At 33.8% G+C, this 21,721-nt stretch overlaps 2 protein-coding genes across 5 annotated transcripts in view; both read right to left on the minus strand.

Moving 5' to 3' along the window:
- Positions 1-14,567, minus strand: part of LOC148604577 (protocadherin-11 X-linked-like) — a 76,462-nt gene extending 61,895 nt beyond the window's left edge. For 3 of the 4 annotated variants that reach the window (XM_088549046.1, XM_088549043.1, XM_088549045.1), the window contains exon 1: positions 14,397-14,567. The gene's annotated coding sequence lies outside the window, so the exon portion shown is untranslated. Of the gene's footprint in view, positions 1-562; positions 1,016-14,396 lie in introns of those variants that run through there. The other variant, XM_088549044.1, reaches the window with a different exon arrangement.
- A 2,405-nt stretch (positions 14,568-16,972) lies between these two features.
- Positions 16,973-21,342, minus strand: LOC148604578 (alpha-crystallin B chain-like). The gene is made up of 3 exons (XM_088549053.1): positions 20,981-21,342; positions 19,134-19,310; positions 16,973-17,892 (listed from the first exon to the last, which is right to left on the minus strand). Exons 1-3 carry the CDS (start codon positions 21,251-21,253, stop codon positions 17,755-17,757), a joined length of 588 nt encoding a protein of 195 aa, XP_088405179.1. The 5' UTR covers positions 21,254-21,342; the 3' UTR covers positions 16,973-17,754.
- Between the last annotated feature and the right edge of the window lie 379 nt (positions 21,343-21,721).

The raw sequence follows: 21,721 nt of genomic DNA on the forward strand, positions 1-21,721 counted from the left end.
ATTATTTGATCTTTTGCATACAGTTCTGCTTTGTGTTACATAGTATATCAATGGGCTGTTCTGAATACTAATACCTGGGTTGTCTGCATGAATGTACTTATTCATTAGAGGACAACTAATTGATTCTGAGGCAAATCTGGCAAATTTGGTGGGGTTAGAATATCAATTTTTTGAGTCAAATATTTTTTTTTCAAACACATTGGGGCAGCGTTAATTATATCCAAGCATCTGGACCGAGATATATTTTCTGGGAGGTGTAGGCCAAAATATTTATATTTTCTACTTTTTCAGGGCCTGAGTCAAAGGCATCCGATTCAGTCAGAGCTGTAGTAGTACTTAGAGGACAAGGCTCTGAATTGAATGCCTATGGCCAGGATTAAAAAAACTCCCAGGTCCCCACCCTCAGAATCAAATGGTCATCCCTTATTAAAGTATTCATTTGCACTTCGCTACATTGAGAGGTCAGATAGAAGGGAACGGAAACAATTAAGAGCTGACGCAACTTAGGGGCTTCAAATTGCATAGACTAACTGGACTACTCTATGATAATTGCAAAGTTTACCTGAAATTATGCTGGCAATAATTGAATGTAAAACAAAAATCAATCAGATAGTACAGGGACTTTATATTACAGTAATATATATTCCCTGGTTAATATGAAAATACCACGTTTAACACTGATATAAAACGAATTGTGTCTTATGATTCAAACTAAAGACTTAAGATACTTCCAGTACAGTCCAGCGCGGGAAATAAGAGGGGAGATAATCAAATTTAATTGCCAAAAAAATTGACTTAAAATAGTAACACAACGTACGAGGCAATTTTAACTCAAGAAAGTACCCAACAGTCCAAGAAAGATAACCCTTGGCAAAACAACTCCGGGTAATTAATACAAATACAAGAACAAAATTCATATTCCAGTAATTCTTCTAAATTATCTTTTGATAGAAAACTTCATAGGTCTGGAACGAATCCCTTTTGGGGTTCGGCGCTGGAGAAACATATCTCCAGCGCCAAATCCAAAAAGGGATTAGTCTGGAACTAGACCAAATTATATAGATGATTTGTCCTAACTGGCCGAGTGGTCCATGATATTCAAAATAAGAAATAGCTGTCATCAGCTTAATATTGAGAGAAGAAGACACATCAATATTCCAAAAGGCAATAGAATATGCCCCGTATGCCACATTAACATTGACGACGAAGGACATTTCTTATTTGAGTGTGATTTATACCACCCTCTAGAAAGAGATGAACTAAAACTGAAAATTTCTTCTTTTTATAAAAACTTTGATACGTTTAATATAATAAAAAAAACTAAGTATATCGTTTAACAGTAAAAATCTTAAATTACTGAGGTTGTCTCCCAATTTAATATCAGATTGCATGGAAAAAAGAAAAATTCTTATCAATTGATATATAAATTGTATTTTCATAACCCTTTATAACTTCAATTCAGTAAGCTACATTTGTAACTACTATACATTATATATAACACATGTTCAATGTGTTCAATTCATGTATGTTTAATATTGGCTAAAACCACTTATTGTAACTGTGTTAGAGCTAAATAAAATATTTGTATTTAATAAATACGTGGGGGAAAAGTCATCAAAATAATCTCTGGAAAAAAGTAACAGTTTATACATGTTTGGAGTTAATACGGAAAACATCAACTGAAAATGATAAACATTATATTTTATCATTCACTTTTCATCATTTAATATTGAAATTAAATAATTTTATATCATATTTGTATATTGATGTCTGAAAAGTTTCATTTTTATAATTAAATAATTTCAAATTAAAAAAAACTTAAAAATTAAATATGAAAACAGAACAGTTTTAAATTAAACTTTTTTTTTTCAATTTGCAAGGAAGCCATTTACATGTAGTTTCTAAATTTACTTATTACACATATATATAATCTACCAGGCCACATTTACCCAGCAGAACAAATGCAAATGTGACAATACACAGGGCCTGTTCTACAAAGCGAAATTTGTTTGCTTTACAACTAATGAAGTACAATTTATTACACACTGCAATGAAAATGAGTATCAATAACTACTACGATGTAAGACGTGTTTTTTTTTTAGTATCCGATTATGTATGATTTGAAGAATTGTAACGCATCAATACATTTTAGTGACTTTTTTCCTAGCAAATCTTGTGACCTTTTCTTCTCCTGTGATTTTTTATGTGACTTATTTTGCTATCGAAATTGTGATTTTTCTTGCTGTGACTTTTTTTTTTACCGTTTACCAAATAAACTGATCCCTGCATTCATATAACTCCGGCAGCATCGATGATGCATAAACCTTGTACAACTTAGTAGATTATCGATCAAATCCAAGAAGGCTTGCCATTTAAAGTATTGTAAACCTACTGAACAATCTGGCTATTTACGTAAGTATCTCATAAAAAACACCTTGTTCACTCAAAAAAGTACCAATAAAAATACGTCCAACAGGGTGCAGTTAACAAGAGGCTCCCAGGAGCCTGAATCGTTCTCCTGTTCAAATTTTTGCCTTTTAAGGGCAATAACTCTAACGAGGAGTTGTCAGACAATTTTGACTCCATTTAATTCATTGGACACAGTTGTAAGCCTTATAATAAGGATCATTTCAGCAATAGAAAGCTATTGGCTAAACCTAACAGATTTGGAGATGTATGCAAAAATCTGCTGTCTGATCCCATTGTTTTATTTTTAGAAACAACAGCTATGTTTTTCAGCGATCAAAAATCGGTCATTTCGTGAAGGATACCCTATGAAACAAAAATGCCAACTTTCATTGAATTTTGCAGAATAGTTTTTGAGGAGCAGATTTTTTAAGAAACAACTAAAAACGTCCAAAAAGGGCAATAACTCCAACATGGGTCAACAAATTTTCACCAAAAATTTGACCACAGATAGATCTCTTCATGCTGATTAATTTTACCACAAAGTCAGATTTTGGTTAAACCTAACCGCTTTGGAGATATAAGCAAAAATCTGCTGTCTGACCCTTATGTTTTATTTTTAGTAACAGCGGCCACGCTTTATAACAGATCAAAATCCAAACGGTCATTTTGTTAAGGATACCCTTGAAAACAAAAATACCAATTTCATTAAATTCTGTGAAGTAGTTTCTGAGGAGACAATTTTTAAAAATAACATTAAAAACAGCAAAAAACGTCCAAAAAGGGCAATAACTCCAACATGGATCAGCAGATTTTCACCAAATTTTGACCACAAATAGATCTCATCATGCTGAACACTTTTAACCCATGTTAGAGTTTGGCTAAACCTAACAGTTTAGGAGATATACAGTATGCGAAAAACTACTGTCTGACCCCTATGTTCTATTTTCAGTAACGGAAGCCATGTTTTTCAACGGATCAAAAATCCCCACACCAGTTCAATGTACGATACCCCAAGGAACATTCATACCAAGTTTAGTTCCAATTTGTCAAGTGGTGTCAGAGGAGATTTTTGAAAGAAATAACATTCAAAAAAGGGCAATAACTCCAACATGGCTTAGGTCTCACTAACCACTTCCGGGTCAAATGGCCACCCCCTATGTAGTACCAAAAACACACTGAACCTAGACATATGCATTGTAACTGCATTATTTGTGTGTATTATGATTAAAAGTAGTCAAAATAAAGCTGAGAATGTGCACTTTAAAATCATATATGTAATTAACTACAAAAGTGTATGAATATTGGTTACATGTGTGAGTAATTTGCCTCCATGCTGTCAGTTAGCAGAACAGGCAAAAATGTGGATTTTCAGTATTATTTATTAAAGTAAATTTTGTGAAGAATTTCTACAATCATCGTACCATTAGCATCATGATTTTGGAAGCCTTATTTTCCAAGCTTCGCAACGGTATGCAACTTTAAGATGTCATTTGTCCTGGGAATTCACAGTGAAACTTTGAAAATTACTTTTTTAATATGTAAAGTAATGGAAACGTTAGAAGTGGTTAGTGAGACCTTAACATGTTAACATGAAAATTTGACCACAGATAGATCTCATCACGCTGAACACTTTCACACCATGTCAGAATTTGGCGAAACCCAACGGTTCTGGAGATAAATGCGAAAAAGTACTGTCTGACCCATATATTCTATTTTTAGTAACAGTGGCCATGTTTTTCAACGGATCAAAAATCCTTACGCCATTGCTATGCACGTTATCCCAAGAAACATTCATACCAAGTTTGGTTCCAATTGGTCAGGTGGTGTCAGAGAAGAAGATTTTTGAAAGAAATAACTTTCAAAATAGCAAAAAAAAAACTTTGAAAAAGGGCAATAACTCCAACATGGCTTAATAGATTGAAAATTTGACCGCAGATAGATCTCATCATGCTGAACACTTTTATCACTGTCAGAATTTGGCTAAACCTAACGGTTTTGGAGATATATGCGAAAATTTACTGTCTGACCCCTATGTTCTATTCTTAGTCACGGTGGCCATGTTTTTCGACGGATAAAAAATCCCCACATCAGTTCTATGCAGGATACCCCAAGGAACATTCATACCAAGTTTGGTTCCAATTGGTCAAGTAGTTTCAGAGGAGAAGAGTTTTGAAAAATTGTTAACGAGGACGACGGACGCCAAGTGATGGCAATAGCTCACATGGCCTTCGGCCAGGTGAGCCAAAAAATTATCGTATGTCGGTTAAAAGCCCATAAGAGTTTATGTTGTATTTGTTTTAGATATGCCGAAGCTTAAAGGTTATAAAATGTCTAACTCAAGCAAGGTCTTCGTGCAAATGAAAAGATAAAAAAGCAATGTTGTTCACATTGCACAATAATAATGTCACGTGGGATTCGTTAATATTGAACTATTCAAAGTCACCGGCATACTAGAAAACATGGAATAGAGTACATCTGTAAAGAACTTATTAATTCAACTGATCACAGAGTTGTCTGCATGTTAACCAAAAGGATTTATTGAAAACATATCATAGAATGTCTAAGGAAAACAAGATCTTGGCGCAAATGCAAAGATACAAGTAGGACGAAATTCAATAGTGTTAATTAATATTTAATGTATTAACTAGAGAGTCAACGTTAGAACCAATAAAAACATAATTCAAAGATTTTTAACAATGATACAGTAAGGATAACAAATACAGATAAGTTGATTCAAATATTTTTTTTCCAGACTTAAAAGAATTCTGTTTAAACTTTCGAGCTTTACTTATTACATTACCATAAAAACTAGGATGCAGAATCCCATTTTTGATTAAGTTACGACAAGCACAACCAAACTTCAGCATCAAATCTTTTTATTTATGGAAGAATTTAGTAAAACTTAAACTAATTTATCGTAAAGACTTTTCGGTACAACTTACCGATAATACAGAGATTTCGTTAATTAAAATCTAAAACATTGCTACAAATACGGGCATATCGAACTAGTTGAGAAATAAACTAGTAAATCCCGTACATCCTCCCAAGTCAGGGTTTTGAGTCCACCCGCGCACCCTGACTTGGGAGGATGACACCGTATAAAGGAGCCAAATGGGCCAAACGTAACGTCCCATCAAGATAGCGATAGGTATTATTAAAGTCTATTACATCAGATTTGGAAAGATCTTTATGGAGTTTGACCATAAACTGAGATTCATAATACAGGAATAGATCTACTATAAAAGAAGCACAATTTGTACCGATCGAATACCTACAAGCTGACGATAAATTTAAACCCCGAAACGGATATAAATGTTGTCAAAAAGAAAATTGACATAATTAATCATGTCCACACAGGTCTAGTAAGTATAATTTATTACGATAATTTATAAGTAGGTTAGTGAGAGGACTGATTAAATGGACAGAAATCTTAGTTGTAGTACACTTACTGAACGCAGAGACGAAACGGAATTTGATGGAATTCTTGTCACGTTGCGTACGTTGTTGGTGTCACATTCGACTGAACCGGGGCTGGTTACGAAAACTTAAATGTTGCTATTAGAATGTGGAGTTATCAAAGGCAATATAGATATTAAAATGTTCGAAAATGGTTGTTGTTTTAGGATTATAATCATAAATCTTAAAAAGATGTCATTAATTGCGGAGGGAAAGCACTATTCGATCACAAGAACGTCCATTTTCATATGTGGACGGGTAACATTAAGAAATGCTTGCTTCCCATTTCACCAATATATCTGAGTTGTTTCTTGGCGAATTTTGATAAAACAAACTTTTTGGGAAGAGCAATTTGCGCTGCAGACGATGTCATATTTTTCGTGACGTAATGATAAGATCAAAGGGTATTACAATATCACAAATGTCTCCCATTTGGTGTAGACATTGTAAAAATGGAAAGAAATCGATTTGAAGACAACATGTTAGACTTTTTTTTAAGTTATGCGAACAGCTTTTTTTAAATCGGGACTTTTATTAATTATAATGACAATTTATTACATTACCCCAATGAAAATATATATAAAATGTTCAATCAGTATTTTTGTTAAAAGCCTTTTTGTCCGTATTTCAATTACGTCACAAATCTTAATCGACGTTGGCCATTGGCTACTTTCTTGCTTACCGTTGTAAAATATAACAACGAATAATATTTTTACCAAAGTATATTCACGCTTAAAGGACTGTATAAATATTAAGAATATCATGTTAATTCTAAAAAATAATGAGTTTTATTGTCTAATAGTAGATAAATACGCACATATGTTGTGATGTCACGTTGTCTTTTTTCCGACGTTTTCTACACGTTGCATGCTACCCAGTCTTTATCAAAAGCTTTTTTCGTTAGCTTTGAGTGGACTAATAACTATGAAATTTTGCGTTTTACATGTTTATATGCTGCAGATAGTATATTCTAAAAATAATGGTACTTGGTTGAACATGTATCGTAGCGCAGCATTTTGTCTGTGTCTAACCAAAGTGTTACAACTTCAAAATTTGTATATTTTATTTATTCACGCGTTACACCATGCGAAATTCGAACGAATTGTTCAAAAAGGCAAATAGTGTCGAGTCGATTTCTTCATACACTTAAAAATGTATTCATCCTTCTCTGTGGTTTTATCATTTCATTTTTTCCTTGGCTTAACAAACAAATGGGTTATATATATAATGTAAAACCGTATCTAACAAAAATGTCACAAAGCGTATTTTTGACGTTTCCAAAGTAACGCTCTGTTTTGCGACGTAAAAACTCTTTAAAGGTCAATTTTAAAAACAATAAAAAGTATTGAAAAGTTACGACATACTAGATTGAATTAATACGACTGTGGAGGTAATGAATTAAAAAAAAAAGATTTTAGCGAATCTGATAAAATAATGAAAGAAATGTTGAAAAGAAAACAGGAAAAAGAAAGCCACCCCCCCTACCCCCTTGCGCGCACTCCTGTCCGTTCATATGCGATGATGCCCTGGTGAAATCGGGATCAGCGTGTCTGTATCGCAGTATTTTGAAATATGTAGACACGCGTTTGCATTTTCGCTAGTGTAATATTGTAAAATCAACCTATTTCATGTCTTAATTACCTCTTGACAATTATTTTAGCTATAGGATATAATAAGGTGTACAAATATTGCAAAATGTTTTTTTAATTTTTTTTCAAATCGGACCAAAAACAAAAAAAGATTTATTCTGGTGTGGCCTTTTTGACCCCTTATAACTCGAAAACCGTAAGAGATATCCGAAATCTGATTGAAAAATGCAGGCAGAATTATTAACGGGGAATCAATCCAATGAAGAATCCAATGGAATAAAAATTTCGAAAAAAAAGTTATGAAAATGTTGCCCAACTTTGACCCCCTATAACTTGAAAACGGTCCAAAAACATAAAATCTGGGGTACATTTGTTACCCGAATTAAATAAAGAACACATTAAAAATAGAATAATTAAAATTAAAAAAAAAACAATCTACGTGGGTTTTAATAAAACACGTATTGTTACCCTTTTTTGCCCCTTTTTCTAGTGGCAAAGGCAACAAAGTCCAAATTAAATAGGAATCTTCTTAGTTGTTGGTAAAATCATATCAACATTTCAGAACAATTCGTCAACCACAACTTAAGTTATCGCACGGAAACGAAGTGTCCCCAGACGACGACGACGCCGACCACGACGACTGCGCATAACATTATACGACCGCAAGTTTTTTTTGTCGTATAATTAAAATGGGAGATCTCGCTCTCAAATTTTCTCAAAGAGGGAGCTTTGCCAAGGTTTTGTTTTCTCGAAATGTTTAGCAATGTTTTATGTTTAGCAACATACCTTAGAATTCCGAAACTAGTACATGTATTCGGAAATTTCAACATACAATGTACATCTACATTAGAGATATAAAACCAAATAGGAAAGAAATAAAATCACTTTATACGCTTCCACAATTTCATTTCCGGGGAGGGGGGAGTTTACTGACTTTTTTGCTTGTAGGTTTGTTGGCTTTCTGTTTTAGTGAGGGTGTTTTACTTTTTTTAGCGCATCACGAAATATTGTTTTCATAATTCCTAACATTTTTCTCATAGGATAAAATTTCCTTCAGATCATTTTTAAATGAATGATGTCAAACTATTTACCATATCAGGATGTAATCTGATCATTCAATTGACCAAAACGTACTAAAAATAATATCGAATCCGATAATTAAGAAATAAAACATATCGTGTGTGTTATTTTAAAAAAGTTAAAGAAGCACACTTCATTTTACACGTAACAATTATAGAACGATGTACGTCAATACAAAAAAAAGAAAACAAACAAAAAAAAAGAAAACAAACAAAAAAAAAAAAAAAACACGTCGAAATTTTGCCGATTTCGATGTTACCAAATATGACACCAACACCGTACGCTACGTCTGTGTAATTTAGGTAACTAATAAATGGTAGGAAATTTTCAGTGGGGGCCTTTAGCTTATTGGAGTCTGTTATGAGATTGTTTACTATTTGACTCTCTGTTGAGTACATGGCTTAGGATGTAAAAGAATTCAAAATTTCATTCTTAAGTACATTTAAATAGTATCTACGTCACACCACTACCACATGACTGCGTTTTCTGCCGGTACAAATACAAACTGAGACCGAGTTTCATAAGTTTAATTTTAATTCGTGAACAGCGATTTTTTTGGGTTAATTTCTTAGTTGTTTTCAAGGTGAGAGATTCGAATATTTACCATGTTTTTACGTTTGTCGATAAAAGCATTAAGATATTTTTATCGGCTCTCTCTCCCGTGCACAACTTTTTACAATAAGATAAAAGAGCGTCATGAAAGACTCGTCGACACTTTGCCCAGTCTATTTTTGACGATGTTTAGGTCCTTTTTTTCAAAAAGTTTATTACCTCTCTGTCCTCGACGGTGCTATGGTCACGGTAATAACATAGCCACGGGGCTCATATCTGAATTTGGATATTGTACAGCCTAAAAGAGTATCATCTTCAATATTATCATGTAACTGAAAAATAATTGAAAACTAAATTTCTACCGGATTTTTTATACCTAAATGCAAATATGTAGTTCTTGGTAGAGATTCCTCATACTTTGTAAAAAATAATTCATAATCATCTTCCAAGTACACCGAAGATGTTTTCAAAATACTGGAGTTTTTAATCGACAAAATATTTGTTCAGTTTGGTGGACGCGTTTTTTTCAACAAACGGTCGGTTTTCCAATGGGAACAAATTGTACTCCTCTACTTGCTGACCTATTCCTTCACTCTTATGAGGCTGACTTTATGGCTGATCTGACCCAAAAAAGGAACATCGTTTAGCTAGATCTTTTAATCTTAGTTTCCGTTATATAGATGACGTATTATCGTTAAACAATCCTAGTTTTGGGGATTTGATGATGCATCGCATTTACCCTAAAGAACTTGCGATAAAGGAAACTACAGACACTGCGAAGTTAGCTTCATATCTTGACCTATACTTAAAGATCGATTGTAAAGGAAAACTATTGACCCAACTTTACGACAAACGCGATGACTTTTCATTCCGTGTTGCCAAATTTTCTTTCATCTGTGGTAACATTCCTTTAGCACCTGTGTATGAAGTTTTCATATCATAACTCGTGTTATGCCAGAGGTCGCCGTGGCTACGCCGACTTTCTGTATCGCGCTAGACTTCTTACAATTAGGCTTCTGGAATAGGGTTACGTTGCTACCAGATTGAAGTAATCTCTACAGAAGTTTTATGGTCGCCATCATGAACTCGTGGATCATCACGATGTATCCATCTGCACCATGAAAACTGATTTGTTCAGAGTGTCATAGTTTTTCTTACCCCTTTTATCTACCCCGGATTTGACTTTTTATGTGCAACTCGGCGGGTGTTTCCATAGAAAAGCATAGGTCGCTTACCCTATCGACACACCTGGTCCATGCTCCCAGTTTTTAGTGTCCGAGTTGCTCATTTACTTGTTTACTTTTGCTACTTTGTATGTATTATTTTGGCTAGTTCATGTTCTTTGTTGTGTCTGTTTTCCATGTCTGGTCTTTGTCCCTGAATTACATTCTTTAGATTTCCGCTAGAATCGTGGTTACCTTGAACACTCTTTATAGCTGTAAGATATAAGTGGTGGTTCAATGTTATTAAAATAGGGAGGTATAAAATTTTGAACAGTTGTGTCATTAAATATGTTTGATGAATTTCTGAAATCAATACCTGTAATTAATATTTAAAAAAAACCATTATTCAAATCGCGGAGTGTGGACCTTACGGAGTGTGTCATAATAACTAACTAAGGGGGTTTTTAACGTCCTCGACTACCCTGTCGAGTCTCACACGGACGGAAATTTATGTTTCATAATGGTACCAAATCATGTTATATACAATAACCTGGTTTGCTAGAAGAGAAGCAACCAATCAGAAAGCTTGTTGCAAAACAAATTTAAACTACTAATGTTTCTGCATCAGGGAACCCCAAAAGACATTCAAATAAAAAACAAAAAAACAAAAACAAACAAAACAAAATTAGTGGTGCTAAATGACAATGTTGTATCGATTTAAGTGCGACAGCCATTCATTTAAAGACAAAAAAAAACAACTATCAGGTACAATAATCAACAACAAAAATTGGTTTTTACACTTCTTAATATTATGAATGTACAAGGCTAAGTATGTGTGTACAATTTCAAAACATGGCGGCTAAAAATGTAGTGCGCTTCTTTTTTTGCCTTTTCCTGTTTTTGTTTCTTGGCAAATGACTATCATTTTTCATCACAAGTACAGGGTAAATATCAATCTATGACACAAAAAAATTGTTTTTGAGAAAAAAAAACAGTATGTTCATGAAAAATAATGCTTCAGAAAAGGGGTCTATTTTATGAACTCAAAATAAAAGTGAGAGTAGAAAAGGTCTATTTTTAGTTTGACCTGTCCTGGTGTACCAAAGTTCGTGCCTTTTTTTCTAAAATGGACCTAAAAATTATTTTTGACATTTCCTTAATTGAAAAACATGGTCAAGAGTTAGAATGAAACTCCTTCTCTATTTTTTTTTTTAAATCATGAAAATTTAAGGTATACTATAGAAGCCTATGGGGCAAAGAATACAAGACTGAGACCTATAGCTCTTCTATCATCCCTGCATTCTGGAATGAAATCGATGATTGCATCAATTGGAAGTTCAAGTTCTCAAGTTCTGTTTTGGATGGGTTCATGATAGACCAGACCTTCCATCGAAAAACTATTGGAAAAAGTTTATTAACTCTAGGATTATAGAGATTGAAACACTCCGATGGAAATGGAGTTTTACGCGAGCCTGATTCTGCCTTCTTTCGGCTTATTCACACAAATTTCTACCACATCGCGCATGGTCTATTGCTAAACGCTTTCCACATCTGCGGGTGGCATCGCACTACCTTGTTTATATAACTTATGATTACTCGCTGTTATGTGAGAGATGCGGCTTTATTTTTACAAACATTCTCACTTGCTTACCATTTGTGATGAAACGCGTGACGTGGAGAGACATGAGTATCAACCCAACCGCATCAAGTGGACGCTCTGGACACTCAAGATGAACTCGCCATAGATTTGCTTTAATGCGACGCTGATGAGTCACGTTTTCTAAAATATGCTTATCATACATCTTTAGAACTTGACAGCAGCTGTTGGCATCACTATTTCCTTTTCGAACTTACCATTATGACTTTGAAAACAATATGGACATATATACATATAATCCTATTCTGTGTTTTGTGTGGCTTTCGTTTTATTTATATTCGTATTTACACTCCTTATGAAAGGGGAAATAAAGTTAAATACATAACAAAAATGGAAGTCGATGATCTGTTATTATTAATAAAAAACTGACTGAGTAGTTTGTATTTAATACTGGCTAATTAAGAATTACTGTAACTGATTTTTGTTTTTTTTTGTTTGCTTGTTTTTTCAACCATTATGGGGACCATGGTAACGTCTATGAAATCAGCATTAGTTCTAAATACGATTACAGATTGCAATTGAGCTACAAATAATTGAAATCAAGTCAACAGGAATTGAATTTCAGAATTTTTTCCACTAGCTAAATTTAGCAAATACTGAAAATTTACACTGACTAAATTTAAGTTTTTTTGTTGTTTTTTTTGTTGTTATTTCTAGACTTTCCATGTATGACACATAGAATTCCACTATCAAATTTTAGCAAGTGGAAATAATTTCTACTAGTAAAATTGAATTTCAACTTGCATTTAGCAAGTATTTCCCCTTAAGTTCGATCACTGGTTAACACGAAATATTCATACGTTCTCTTGGCAGTTTCAGTTATTGTATTGCTCCTGAGCGTTGTAAATAACAGGGCCGAAAAAAGCCTGTTTTTAGGGTTCAACGTCACAACGAGTAAACTTAGCAACGTCGTTTCAATGACACCGAACAAAAACAAGACAAAAGACAAGAATCATAAGCTGTGTAACATTACGTAAACTGTAGCCGTAATGATTCCTTCAAATAATTCTCAACGCATGTTGAATCAATAAAGAATTTAACCAATAAAACACAGCAAGTGGGAAGAAAATAGCTTTTGTTTTCAATATTTCTCCCTTCTTAGACCTTTCAGTTTTGAACGTTAGTCTTTTCTTGACCAAATAAATATAAACCGTTTATGTACATCTTGAAATGGGTTTCCTGCGGTGGACATACATACCTTTTCTTTCCATTTCCATGTTATACATTTCATTTTTTTTTTGCGTGCTCCATTCATTTTTCTCTGAAGAAAACCCGGTTGTGGTACTCCTAATACCAATAAACGGTTATGTGTGTTTTTCATAGGTGTTTTTTCAGACTTTCTATATAGATGTTGGTGTGTTTTTTCCTTTGTAAACATATAGCCTACAAGGTACATTTTTTACCCGATTTACTTCAGCATCGATCATATGGAGGCCTATATGTATAGTAGGAAGGGATTTCAAGTTGTAGTCTATATATCGGTCACATAGATTATGGTATGGATTTGGCTTCACTACATAGATTTGCTTCATCCACAGATTTGGGTTGATGGTTATCCATACTTCGGGAAGTTCGGCTTACAGGGTTTTTGGTACGGATTTCATATTGAAAAATGCACACCCCTCACCCGGAGTAAAAAGCACTGTTTACCTGAATGTGTAAATGAACAGGTTTAATTTTCAGGATATTCCAACTTGAAGGTCTTGCCGTTCAACCGCTCAGTATTTAGATCTTCTGTTTATCTATTTATTTTTGTAAAAGACTGCACAACTTTCTTCTGTTATTTGCAAGTTAAAAAAAACCACCATGACCGGACGAAATCAAAACAAACGGTAGATTCTTTTTTTAAAAATCAAAAAGGGAAACATGATAACAAGGAAAACAACAACTAACGGGGTTTCTACCTTCTAAGTGATGATTTTACATTTTTGAGATTTAACAAATCATGCAATGAAAAAGTGCGTGATTTCAAAAGGTGACATTGATGAAGGTCTGCTCAACGCTGTTGTTCACGCATTATATGTCACAAAACTACTAATTTCTTAAGTCGCATGACATTTGTAAACAATTTAATAAACGTTTAGTTTACGAAAAAAATAATTGAGCCCATCGTTTCACGATTTTACAAAAAGTCTCAAAATGCAGCCCCCTCCACATGTAAGTGAATGACGAGTAACGACCGGTTTGACTTCACGCCCTAAACGAATAATTTCTTTTATTTTCTATTGAAAAACTATACAATAAATACAAATTTATAGAAGTGTCCGTCATTAATAACAGATTTTAAATCCTAAACATCATTTAAGTTGCAGAAAATGTCATTCTGGGTAAAAATTTCATGCGAATGACAATGTCATCTCCAACAAAATGACTAGAATTTGGCAGATATTGGACGTAAATTGTGGATGCGCTAGGCGAAAACATTGTCCATATGCTCGTATGCAATTAAAGGTTTAAATCAAATGTCTTATACCTACAAATTTGTCTTACCATCATCCTCAAAATAGTATGTTTCCCAGTTGTAAAACACAAATGACAGTGGCAGCCATTTTGAATAACTTTTTTGTTGTTGATTTGGGGGTGTTTTCTATCACGTCCGCGTTCGAACAATATAAACAATGGCCTCGCCAGCAACGGTATCAGTCTTGTTGATCCAGCAAGAAGGATGGCCCAGAGCAAGTCAAGATCCCGTTCCAGGAGCAGGAGTGCATCTGCCTCCCCAAAGAAGGCCGCTAAGCGTGCCCGTTCAGCAACCCCAAAGAAGGCTGCAAAGAGGAGAAGATCCGCTTCCAAGAAAGCAGCCAAAAGGTCCAAATCCACCAAGAGGAGGTCTGCAGGAAAGAGGAAAAGGTCCAGATCCCCAAGAAAGAGGAGAGCACCCAAAGGCAAAGGTAGAAGGAGATCAAGAAAGGGAAAGAAGGCCAAGGCTAAATAAAATGTTCACCTGAAGAACAGCGTCAATTACAACGGCCCTTTTAAGGGCCAACCAAATATTTCAAAAAGTATTCTTAATGATGTATGTGCGAAAAAAAAGGATATTAAAAAGAAAAGAAAACCCTGAAACACCCCACTCATCTTTCAGTACCATACGCTAACCACTCCCACCCCCCCCCCCCCACCCCCCGGCGCAAAAAAACGAAGGAAGGGAAATATATAACAACCAACGGAGGTATTTTGAGAAGCATGTTCTTTCCAAGCTATATAGGGTTCTCATTTACCAATCCTTCGGTTCAGACATCAAAGAGATGGCGTTTCAACTTTTTAGCTTTGGTAAAAAAAAAATTGTCATTATTTGATATACATGCTAAACAGCTTCCCTTCAAAATGTGTGAGGATCGTATATTTGAATACGCATTTATCAATGAGCGCGAATGTATGAATGAATAAATCTAATACGATATTGATAATAGATGAGAATTGAATCAGAATAGCTAGTGAACGACGCATGGAAGCCTTCACCAACCAAAAAGGTTTCTCAAAGTCATATTTATTATCTGAGTTTGAAAAAGTAATGAAATTAGCTGAAAAGGGTTTAGTTGAGTACTTAATATTGAAAAATAATTCCCGCCATTTTTCATTAATAGAGTAATTACATAATGACAACTGGCTTGATCACGGGGTATCTAGGGTGAGCTCGTTAGGTTAGCAACACACACCTTTGTGTTCAACGGACTCATGATGTCGATTGTAAAATTTTGAAGAGATGACGATAGTCTTGTGGCAACATAACCTTGTCTTAAGAGGTTTAGCCCGCCACGAACAGGGGCGGATCCAGGATTTTAGATTAGGGGGGGGAGCGAGGCGAACAATTTTTTTGAAGTTATATTTTTGAAATATTCTTCTATGCAATGTAAATATCTTTTGTGGTAAAATTAGCGAGAAATTAAAGTTTCAACCTAAAACCGCCTAAATCTTACCCTGACAACCCATGCTTTGCAAATTGTAGGGGGGGGCGCACGCCCGCCACGCCTCGCCTGAATCCGCCCGACAAAAACGCAGGTTTTGAGTGCTGTTATACAATAATGCCATACTCAGGGAAAGAAGGAATGTTGCGAGAAAGCATCGCATTTCTCTGATTTGTCATATAATTTAGTTATGTTTGTTCCCATCAAATCCGGCTTATTCTACGACAGAATTCATCTATGTAGCAGATATTGATTTTAAAGGAACCGGCGAAGTGCAGTTCTTTCTTTTAAACTAGAATTGTTATGATGTGTGCCTCATGCCTGTAAAAGAACTGATTGCAAAGAAGAGGGAAACTTCAGCTCCAACTGTTAGAAATATTTGCCTGTGTATCTGTTGAAAATTCATTTACTTGTATTTTATCGCCATGGATTTTTTAAAACTTTTTGTATATCCTCAATGTAAAAAATCAACAACCCCTTGTTTATCACTTGATATGATATGCAATCCTCTTATCATCAAACTTGGGTATATGATTTGTTTCAAAGATTCATTTTGTTAAAATACTTGACATGCATTTCTTCCATGTTCATGCCCCTGAGTGTTCTTAATTGGAAAATTTAAAAAATCTTTCTTTCCATCAAGTCAGAAGAAAAATGGTAATTACTTTTTGTATGTCACAAATTTCAATTCATACAAATATAAAATCAGTTACTACAGCAAGATTTCTAGCCTTACTGGAAAGCAAGTGAGTGCTACCATGTTATTAGGAACATACATGCTGCCATGTATACACCAGAGAATCCAAATAAACATCAGTGTTTTTAATGGCTAGGTTTTTTTGTGGTATGGAAACAAGTACATGAAGATAAAACCCATTAATATCATACAATTGTCTACAAGTTATTTGCAGAGCTTAACCCTACATCCTGGGAATTAGAATTTCCTTCCTACTCCAACATTTACCTACCTGCTGAATATATTCTATTTTAAATTGTGCTGGCAGACAATTTTTTTTCATAGCATATACCCAAATTAAAATCCAGGATGATTTCTGTAGATCAATATATCAAAAGCACCTGGAGTACTTAAATTTAAACTATCTCAAATAAGGGTTCCCAACATGAATAAACTGACTGAATGATCCTAAAAAAGGAAAAAAGAAAAATCAACATATTTATTGAAAAAAAAACTGATTATTGGTACATAAATGTTTATATTGCGATCATTTACACTAAAAAAAAATACTTCACATGCATTTCTTCCATGTTCATGCCCCTGAGGGTTCTTAATTGGAAAATTAAAAATATCTTTCCATCAAGTCAGAAGAAAAATGGTAATTACTTCATGTATGTCACAAATTTCAATTCATACAAATATAAAATCAGTTACTACAGCAAGATTTCTAGCCTTACTGGAAAGCAACAAGTGAGTGCTACCATGTTATTAGGAACATACATGCTGCCATGTATACACCAGAGAATCCAAATAAACATCAGTATTTTTAATGGCTAGGTTTTTTTGTGGTATGGAAACAAGTACATGAAGATTAAACCCATTAATATCATACAATTGTCTACAAGTTATTTGCAGAGCTTAACCCTACATCCTGGGAATTAGAATTTCCTTCCTACTCCAACATTTACCTACCTGCTGAATATATTCTATTTTAAATTGTGCTGGCAGACAATTTTTTTTCATAGCATATACCCAAATTAAAATCCAGGATGATTTCTGTAGATCAATATATCAAAAGCACCTGGAGTACTTAAATTTAAACTATCTCAAATAAGGGTTCCCAACATGAATAAACTGACTGAATGATCCTAAAAAAGGAAAAAAAGAAAAATCAACATATTTATTGAAAAAAAAAAACCAATTATATTATATTACAATCATTTACACTAATTCGATTTCAATTTCAATTGTTCAAGTAACAAAAATTCTATGACCCATTCTCCTTGGTTTCTTTCTGAATGTCAATGACCCTTTCCTTAACTTCCTCTGCACCCTTGACACGACCTTGAATGATCAACATACCATCCTCTGACAGGGTCGAGGTTATACCCTCAGAATCAATATTCTGCAAACAAAGAAGAAAACTATCACAATTTCTTCTTATATAAATGCTGAAGAAACAAATGTTTGTTTGTTGGGGTTAAATATCCAAGCAGCAATATTTCAGTTATATTCAGACGATGAACATGAAATTGATAAAATGAACATATGATGATGAAATGAAAAAGGGATGGGACACAAGGACAATGGGGTCGACAAATTTTGATTGCCACTGGAAATAGGGAGAGGTGGGTAGGGTCGGGCAATTTAGCCTCCTGTGGCAGAGCCCTATGATTCCTACTCCGGGAGAATACCACAGTAGGGTTCTTTAACGTGCGAGGAACGTGGCATCTTTCCCAACACGGTGCACCACTATGATTTGTGGTCAGGTGTTCCGTATTACAGCCTGACAACCCCAGCATGTAACACGCCAGGGGTACCCCATTCCACCACCTGGGGCACACATCCCAGTTGCTCTGGGCAGAGCGCCCTAGCCCCCGGCTAGGGTTCTGAGCACTATTTAGTCGCCTTCTACAAGCTTAGCGCGGCTGCAGGCCTATTCTTGTTACACCCGGACCTGCATGGGGCTGAAGAAACAAAATGGCATCTTTCCAAATTTGTGAAAGTATCAACAGTTTCAGTGATTGTTCCACTACTTAACCTGTTCTAATTCTGATCTTATATTTTTGCTCTATAGATTTTCCTTGTATGTTATTTAGAAAGTTGTTTTTTATTGGTATTCTTTAAAAAATTTCAGTTTAAAAAAAAAAAGTAACAATTATTTTGTTGTAAAATGATTCTACTCTGCTGTTGATTTCTATCTAGATATATTTTGCATTAAAACAATGGTCCCTATAACTTTTTAATAAAAATTGTGAAAAGAACACTTATCAAACTTATTTGGGGTACTATATTTTTTCTCCTCAGTTTCAATATACTGAAATTTCCAATTCATTTAAGTTTCTGCAAATAATCTCCCCTTTGAATGGGACATCAAAATTTTAATTGCAATTATACCTTTTGTTAAAATTACTTAAAAAAATGTTCTTAAATTCATATTAAATTGTACTTGATGTAAAAAACATATACTCATATACAAACTTGCCAGATGCACAATAAAAATGAATGAAATCTTACTTTAAACAAAACTTCTTTGATACTGCAGTCATTCTTCTAACCTAGGATATTGGAAATTTATCCTGTACTTAACAAATTAGTAATTAACTCTGTGTTATCTTTATAAATAACTATAATATCATAACTTACTTCAGGGATTACAAATTCTCTTTTGAATTCTCTAGAAACATAACCATGATTGTCAGCTTTCTGTTCATGTTTTCCATTAACAATCAACCTATCCTCAGCAATTACAACCTTAAGTTCTTCTGGGTTATACAAGGATACGTCCATCTTTATTTCAAGCTTTTTGCTGTCATATTTAACCTGAAATTTTACAATAAAGGTTCAGGAGAAAGTTGTTAGTATTTTTAACCCTTTATTCATAAATGAACATTCTTCACCACAAGTGTGATATATCAAGATTTGTGAGGTGTAAACCTTTATTGCATTTTTAGTTCTGAAGCTTCATATATTTAACTTTTAAAATTTCTAACCTTTTTGAAATAGCTATACATACGTATAAATACTAAATGCAAACAATAATACAGTTACCGGGAAAAAAAACTCTGATGAATCATAGCTACACATATTTTTCTCTAGTGTAAAGCACATAAAGAATTAATCGCACTGCAAAACAAGCTCAGAAAGCAAGTCCTTTTGGTTTGTCTCTTTGTGTAGACAGTGCTTATATTGTGTTATAAAAATGACTGATTAGTATTTATTATTATTTTTTAAGCTAATTTAATTTGAAGTTAAAGTTAGAAATAAGAGTTTTTCTGCAATAGATAAAAGCTTTATGAAAAGAGTTAGTATTATGTAAAATTTTTACTTATAATTTTTTGTTCCACATATTCAATAGCTATTAATATTATGATTAAAACCTTCAGGTTCGAAATTTAAGTGTTTAATCTTATATCCAAATGTCATCTTATAATTTAGGATCTTTTTGAGTGTCTGCCAGAAAAAATAAATATAAAACAATAATCAAAGAGTGGCACTTAATATATTTACATGTATTTGCCACATTGCAAATCTTACCTGTCCGTATGAAATGGACATGGGCGGAGTATTGTAAGTCTCTGGAGGCCAAAGATCAATCACTATATAAGTCAAGATATTTGTACTTTTTATTAACTTGATCCTTGGAAAACAAAACTGTTACATCCAGAACTTACATCTATTTTAGGTAAGAATATTTTGGTCACTTTTGTATTTCATTTTATTTTTATTTTTAGGTGGAAATAATTTGTTCGATACTTACAAGTTACTTATTTAACTTTTTATATTAGTTTAATCAATTTAATTCAATTAAATATTTTACATTTTATTATTGATAATATTTCAAGTATAGTTATTTAGTTCCGGAAGATCTTGTTTGACTAATCACCGGTAAGGGAGATAAATATGACTTTTACTTTACAATTATTTTGCTTATAAACTTATGTTTTTAATTGAAGTATTATTTTAGAAAATGACATATACTGTTATTTATGTGAGGTATAGTAATATTATTTGTATGGCTTGTATGAAAATAGTTAATAATTTTAAGCGAGTTTGCATCATATGATTATCATATAAATCGAGCACCATATGATAATCATATGTTTCGGTTTACATATGATAAACGCATGATTATCATATGATAATCATGTTTTTCACATATATATGATTGTCATATGATGACCATATGATTATCATGTGAATTGAGCACCATTTGATCATCATATGTGGCAAATTTGGCTGTGTTTCCATGTTTCCCCCAAATGAAATGTTTTTGGACAAGTATTGTAATTTGAGAATAGAATTTAGTTTAAATATAGCATACTTGTGTTTCGTAATATTTATGAAATGATTTATGTATTTAAATATGATTAACTTGATCCTTGGAAAATAAAACTGTTACGTCCAGAACTTACGTCTATTTTAATCTTGATATACAGAATCACAAGAAAAACAGAAAAACACCTAAAATCAGCACAATAGTCAATACTTACCTCTGCTATTTCAGATTTCGAAAACGCATCAGCTACCTCTTTTGGTCTTATGTAATCTTCCATGAAAAACGGTGTCTTTCTAAATCCGTCCATAAATTTAGCCATATCCCGAAAATGGGAGTCGAATGGTCTTGTGAAAAAGCTATCCATGCTAAAAGGGTCCCATGGGTCGCGGCGATGCCAGAACATCGGTACATTTCTTTTTGAGCTCATCCACCGGCATGGCTTGGCACAAGCTCCTCTGTACAATCTTGGTATAATTCTGGACATCATTGTGTGAGTTTTCCCTGTTTTGGTAGAAATTTTCTGATGAAATGCAAATATATATAATTTAAATACGCAATTTCCCGAACTTTCTGGGAAGTTCAAGGTTTTACCCGATGTGTGTAGATAAAAGGAGAGAAGTCCGAGAGAACTATATTGAAATGAATTAGAGTTATCCTTCTTCAGTCATTGTACATTTTTTTCAACCGGTTTCTGCCGCCCATGTTAAAATTAGGTATTTTTAATGTCAATACATAAGTCCAGGCGCGTAGCTGGACAGAAGCTCGGAAGCTTGAGCTTCAATATTATTATAGGGAAAAATGAAATGAAATAAAATAAAATATAGAGAAATAGAAGAAAAGAAGACGAAATGGTAAATTTAAGTTGAAGCGATCACGTATGGGGGGTTCTATATTGTTTCTTGATTTACAACGTCCTCGTTGAGTAAAGACACGGGTTTATTATGCGAAATTCTGA

The sequence above is a fragment of the Perna viridis genome, chromosome 10 (assembly GCF_037379345.1).
Source record: "Perna viridis isolate PV_CMFRI_1.1 ecotype Kerala chromosome 10, ASM3737934v1, whole genome shotgun sequence".
In the NCBI taxonomy this organism is placed as follows: Eukaryota; Metazoa; Mollusca; class Bivalvia; order Mytilida; family Mytilidae; genus Perna; species Perna viridis.

Bases quoted from the DNA above. Each gene is read 5' to 3' on its own strand.
- LOC148604578 (XM_088549053.1), bottom strand. From the start codon at position 21,253: ATGATGTCCAGAATTATACCAAGATTGTACAGAGGAGCTTGTGCCAAG. The intron at 19,311-20,980 runs GTAAGTATTGAC...GTAAAATTTCAG, and splicing joins CGAAATCTGAAATAGCAGAG to GTTAAATATGACAGCAAAAA. The intron at 17,893-19,133 runs GTAAGTTATGAT...CTTTGTTTGCAG, and splicing joins GAGAATTTGTAATCCCTGAA to AATATTGATTCTGAGGGTAT.